This window comes from Gavialis gangeticus, unplaced genomic scaffold, assembly GCF_001723915.1.
Source record: "Gavialis gangeticus isolate Ggan-Ray unplaced genomic scaffold, GavGan_comp1, whole genome shotgun sequence".
NCBI classification, from domain to species: Eukaryota; Metazoa; Chordata; order Crocodylia; family Gavialidae; genus Gavialis; species Gavialis gangeticus.
Window position 1 is genome coordinate 106403115 of NW_017729022.1, and position 5488 is coordinate 106408602.

At 46.6% G+C, this 5488-nt stretch overlaps 1 protein-coding gene across 2 annotated transcripts in view; it reads left to right on the forward strand.

The window, feature by feature from the left end:
* Positions 1–5021: 5021 nt before the first annotated feature.
* The window catches only part of FBLN1 (fibulin 1), a 149347-nt gene continuing 148880 nt past the window's right edge, over positions 5022–5488 (forward strand). The window contains exon 1 of one of the 2 annotated variants that reach the window (XM_019515931.1): positions 5022–5361. In XM_019515931.1, coding sequence (XP_019371476.1) covers positions 5232–5361 — 130 coding nt within the window. In that variant the 5' untranslated portion in view covers positions 5022–5231. The remainder of the gene's footprint in view (positions 5362–5488) is intronic. The other variant, XM_019515929.1, reaches the window with a different exon arrangement.

Sequence of the window (5488 nt, forward strand, 5' to 3'; positions counted from 1 at the left end):
GGGGGGGGGAGGGGTGTGTGTGGAGAGGTCCCCATGCCCCCACCCTCCCTCACACCCACACCCTGCTCACTGGAGCCATGTGCTCCCACCATGCCTCCAAGACACAGGCTCCACACTTCTGCCAGCCCCAGGCCCATGATCCATGCTTCCACGCAGCTGCAGCTCTCCCTTTCTCCACCCTTGCCCCCACTGCTTCCCTACCTGGTGCCCGCAGCAAACGTTGCAGCAGGGAGATGAGGAGCTGCTGGACACTGGGGAAGCCAAGCAGGTCCCCTGGCAGCTGCAGCAGGGGCAGCAGCAGCAGCCCTGCCCAGAAGCTGTGTTTTAGCTGGGCTGGGCCCTTCTGTGCACAAGGGTGGGAGTGAGGCATGCAGGTTAGGCAGGGTACAATTAGTTGTTGGGCACCTGTGGGCTGGATGAAATTGCCTGAATGGCCAGATCTGGCCTGTGGGCTATATTTTGCCTACCCCTGTCCTAGACCTTAAGGTTAGGGATAGAAATTACACATAAACTGGTATATGTGATTGGAAATTGGTCCAAATCTGTAACACAACAGATGTTCAGTGCACACAACGCACTTTCAAAATGACTGAAACCAGTTTAAGGTAAACCTGGATGGATGTAGTATCAGATTTAACTATTTTGGTTAAATCGGTTTATTTTTAACTTCTGCCCCAGATTGAAATGCTGAAGGCTGCAAGTGGGGGAGGAACAGTGGGAATAACCCTTGTTTGCTTGTTTTTAATACCCAATTCACATTCCCTTTCAGCATCTACCCTCTGCCACTGTGTGATAATGATACTGGGCAAGACAGACCTATTGCCTGACCCAGTAAAGTTCTTATGTTGTTATGTATGGCAAGTCTTATGTTTTTACATGTATTGAAAAGGAGGGACATACATATCAGCATGTCACCTTCTCATTCCCAGCAAGAGTTCTTAGCTGAGGTCTTAACAACACTTCCACTGATTATAGAGGTATGCACAGGTTAAGACAGGGCCTTATTCTGTGCTATCTACCATATGGCTGAAAATTGTTTGGCAGGACCACAGGCACTATTTGTATGGAAAGTTCTCATAAAAAGGTATAGCAGCAACAGGGGTGTAGGGTTTATCCTTCAGCTGTTGTAGATGGATTTTACCTCTTCATTCTTTCTTCACCTCACCCACTTAAGCTGAATTATTTGGGGGTGTGCACATGTGAACTAGATGCTGTATGACTGCTTTCTACAGAGGGAAAATGAAAGAAAACCAAGAACTGAGTTCTGCAGGAGGAGCATGAATAAGGATGGGACAAATCCAGGTTGGGGGCTGGGGCAGAATTACTTGCTGGGCAGGGGATGGGATTACACATGGATGTAGTAACAGACTGTCCCACGCACTCTTTTGTTCCAATCACTTTAAGCTGTCACCATGACAGAATGGCTGAAATGCACAGTCCAGCATCAGCTGTGAAATAACTTTTGTGTGGCTAAGGATTCAATGGTGTTTTAAGATATTTGCAAATGCACTTCGGTGTATCTTTTCTTAATGAGTCTCTTGAAAATCTAAAATGGACAGGTTTCTACCCTTGCATTCATAAAATGACTTCATCTACTGGTCTAGGTAATTATGGTCTAGCCCTAGGTAATTAACGAGCTTCTGCAAATGTTTTTTGTTCTTGTAAAGTGAAACAAATATTTATTTAAAATATTTGTTTAAAAATATACGGGGGATTACATGCACCTTGCAAGCAGATATAAGAAAAAATGTTGCCCAGACTCTGAGCCTAAGAACTTTTACAATTCTGCAGTGTTTCCCTCTCATCAACCATTATTTTGCACAAGTAAGGACCTGATCCAAAGCTCACTGTAATCAATGGGAGTCTTTTCGATGACTTCTATGGGCTATGGACTAGGCCCTAAACTGATGGTTTAGGTTTACTACAAAGTTGGAAGCTAATAATTAGAACCATGTGTACTTTGGCCTGCTGAATCTGATTATAGGTGACTATGCCAATTTATACTGGAAATTTTTATTAAAATGATTAGGAACAATGCAAAGCTGATGTCTAGCAGACCATATCTGATGTGATGGTTTGTAGAAATATTTCCTAATTGTTACACAAACTTACACAAACTTGGTTTACTGTTGGTGAAGTGTTTGGGGGGGGGAATTAAATAGGAACAAGGAATTGTTATTCTGGAATAAGAGTAGTCATGCATGATGCTGATCAAGAGTAACTCCAGGTATAGATAAGCTATCAGTGTGTGATTTTTAAGCTGATTTAGTTACACTGGTACTCACTTATTTTGATTTAATCAAGACTTGTTTTAGTTTAGCTTAAGTCAGTTAAATGCATGTTGAAGGTAAGTTGAAATGAACCACTACTGTACTGAAACAACGGTTGTATACATGGGGCCTTATACTGACTTAATTGGTATAAGTTATAGAAAAGGCCTCACACAGTTCTACTCACCTGCCTTATGCAGCCCCTCCAGCATGAAAAGAGCTGTGGCTTAATGGCTGTGTCCTAAGATTCCCTGATGCCACTGCCATTAATGCCATTGAGGGCTGAGTTAAGCCATGGAAGAAGAGAAAGGAATAAAGAGGGAAGACAGCAGAGCAGAAGAGAGCAAAAAGTAAAGGGCAAACACACACTTGGAGGGAAAGGATAAGAGAAAAATAATAATAATAATAAAAAATTTTGGTCAGGCATGAGTACTGACAGAAGAATGAAACAGGGAGAGAAAGAAGGAGAAAATAAACCGATTGGACAGCAATAGAGGGGATAATTCTAAATGTTGGTATCTCAATGCCTTGCCCACTAAACAGAGAGAGGAGTTAATAAACAGCAAGACTGTGACACCCTTGCTCGTACTGAGTAGGCGGTCCCAAGGTAGTATAAGAGTGATGTTGTAGCTGTGATGGTCCAGAAATTGAGGGGCAAGGATTTCTTAGGGTGGTATCTTTTATTGGATCAACTTTGTAGTTGGGATAGAGTTAGACAAGCTTTTGAATGCCCTGAGGTCCCAAGGCAAAGAAATGATGTAGCTATTTGTGTAAGGGCTTACTAATGCAAACATGAGGTTAACAATGTTCCAAACCTTGCATTTTAACTAACAGGCAACAATGAATTCTCCCAAGCTTCAACTAAATCGTTTGGCATAGGTGTGATAGATACACAGGCAGGCCTGAACCCTGTAACTTAGTAACTTCCAACTGTGTAGGTGGGTAAAGTTGCATACAGGCTGGAGTGTTTGCAGGATTTAGGCCAAAGTGTGGGGGGAGGGGAAGCCATTCCCCAGATGCTCCCAGGTGCTATTGGCTATCCTGTGACATTTGTCTTTGTCCTGGCTATGGCCATAAACTGTATCTAACTGGAGGGCCTGGAGGCAACATGGTGGGGTAGCTCCTAGCACAATGTTGCAACCACCAGAATAAAGCAAGTATAGTGCCTCAAAACCCTGCCATGTGGGTGCTCCTTGGTTGGAGAAAGGCAAAGGGACATCACGCTCACAGAAACATGCCCTCGCTAAGGCATTAGGCAGTCAGCAGCAGTTCCTATCTGCTGCTCTCTAGCAGAAGCTATAGTCATCAAGTCACTGAAAATTCTGTCTCAGTGGTCTAAAGCGGAGACAGAATCATAAAAAATGAGGGTTGGAAGGGACCTCAGGAGGTCATTAAGTCCAACCCCCTGCTCAAACCAGGACCATCCCAACTAGATCATCCCAGCCAAGGCTTTGTCTAGCTGGGTCTTAAAAACCTCCAAGGACGGAGAATCCAAAACCTCTCTGAGTACCCTGTTCCAGTGTTTTACTACCCTCTGAGTGAGAAAATCCTTCCCAATATCTAACCTAAACTTCTCTTGCTGGAACTTGAGACTGTTGCTCTTTGTTTTGTCATCTGCCACCACTGAGAACAGTCTAGCGCCATCCTCTTTTGAACCCCTTTCAGGTAATTGAAGGGGTTCAAAAGAAGATAGAGCTGCTGGCCTGTTCTCAGTGGTGGCAGAACAAGGAGCAACAGTCTCAAGTTGTGGCAAGGAAAGTTTACATTAAATATTAGGAAGCATTTTCTCACTAGGAGGGTAGTAAAACACTGGAATGGTAGGTCTTGGGCAGCCTTCACTCCCCCACCCTCTTGCCTAGGCATCCGGGGTTGAAGGTCTTGGTGCAATGGTTGCAAGACTTGATACAAGCAGATTCATCAGGCACCCAGCTAGATCTCTTATGTGTACACTATGGTCCAGAGGATCAATGGTTGCCTACTTTGACATTTATCTGGGAACACTTGGCAGCAACACATCCAACCCTAGATCCTTTTTTGGGTTTTTGGTGGGCCAAATATCAAGCTGTTTGTGTGGCCAGCTTAGATAAGGACTCTGGTTTAGATAGCATTGGTATGTCAAACAGCTGAACTCTATCCTCACTCCTGTATCCACTACTGATTTTCTTCTCTTCTTTTGTACCACAAGTGAAAAGTACCTGTCCCTCTTGGCTGCTTTAAACCTCTCTTTTACTGCTGATGATGGCAGGGGAAAAAAAATCTGTGGAAAAAAAAATTTAAGCCCTCTCCAGAAGTTTAACTTAACCACCTGGCAGCTAAAGGTTTCTTGCTTTGCTTTTCTTGGGGGTTTTGCCTACACTTGGCACAGAGAAGTTCCTGCCTTTCTCCGTGCTTTGGGGGTGTTCGTCTAAGGACAGAGGCAGACAGGGTTCTTTGGATAAATGTGATATCTTTTATTAGACCCACTCAATAGTTGCAAAATTACTCTTTGCAAGCTTTCAGGTACTTTGTAAAGTACAGTACCTGAAAGCTTGCAAAGAACAATTGTTCCAACTACTGAGTGGGTCTGATAAAAGAGACCACATTTATCCAAAAAACCTTTTCCCTTTGCTAGGAATAATCTGAACCCAACCCTTGGTGGCTGGGTTCAGGCGAAGTTTCCTGAGCAAAGGGGAGTCATTTCTCAGGCGTGTGTGGGGGAGGTGAGGAAAGAGGGAGGGAGGGAAGGAGGGGTACTAGAAGTAACAGGGTCTGCTCTGCTCGAGGCTTTGCGGGCGGTGTCATTAAAAGGGAGGGCAGTGAATTAACTCTTTGTGAAGCCGGCTGAGTAGGGGGGGTCCTCCAAACTCCGTCCCAACCGGTCTGGGGCGGCTGCGCTCGTAGGAGGGACAGCCGCCGGCAGGACGAGACGTGCGGGAGCCCGCGGGAGAGGCCGGGCCGCGTTCCCCGCCTGGCAGCCGCTCCATGGAGCCCCTCGGCGGGGCGCCGCTCCTGCCGCTGCTCCGGCTCCGGCTCCGGCTCCTGCTCCTGCTCCTGCTCCTGCTCCTGCTCACGGCTGCGGCGGCGGCGGCTCCTCCTCTGCTCGGCGAGCGAGGTGGGTGCCCGGTGCCCGGTCCCCGGGGCAGGGCTGGCAGCGGGATCTTCAGAGCGCGAAGCGGAGCCTCGCTGGCCCGCCGGGCAGGGCAGGGCGGGCGGCCGTGCAGAGCCAGTCACGAGCCCGA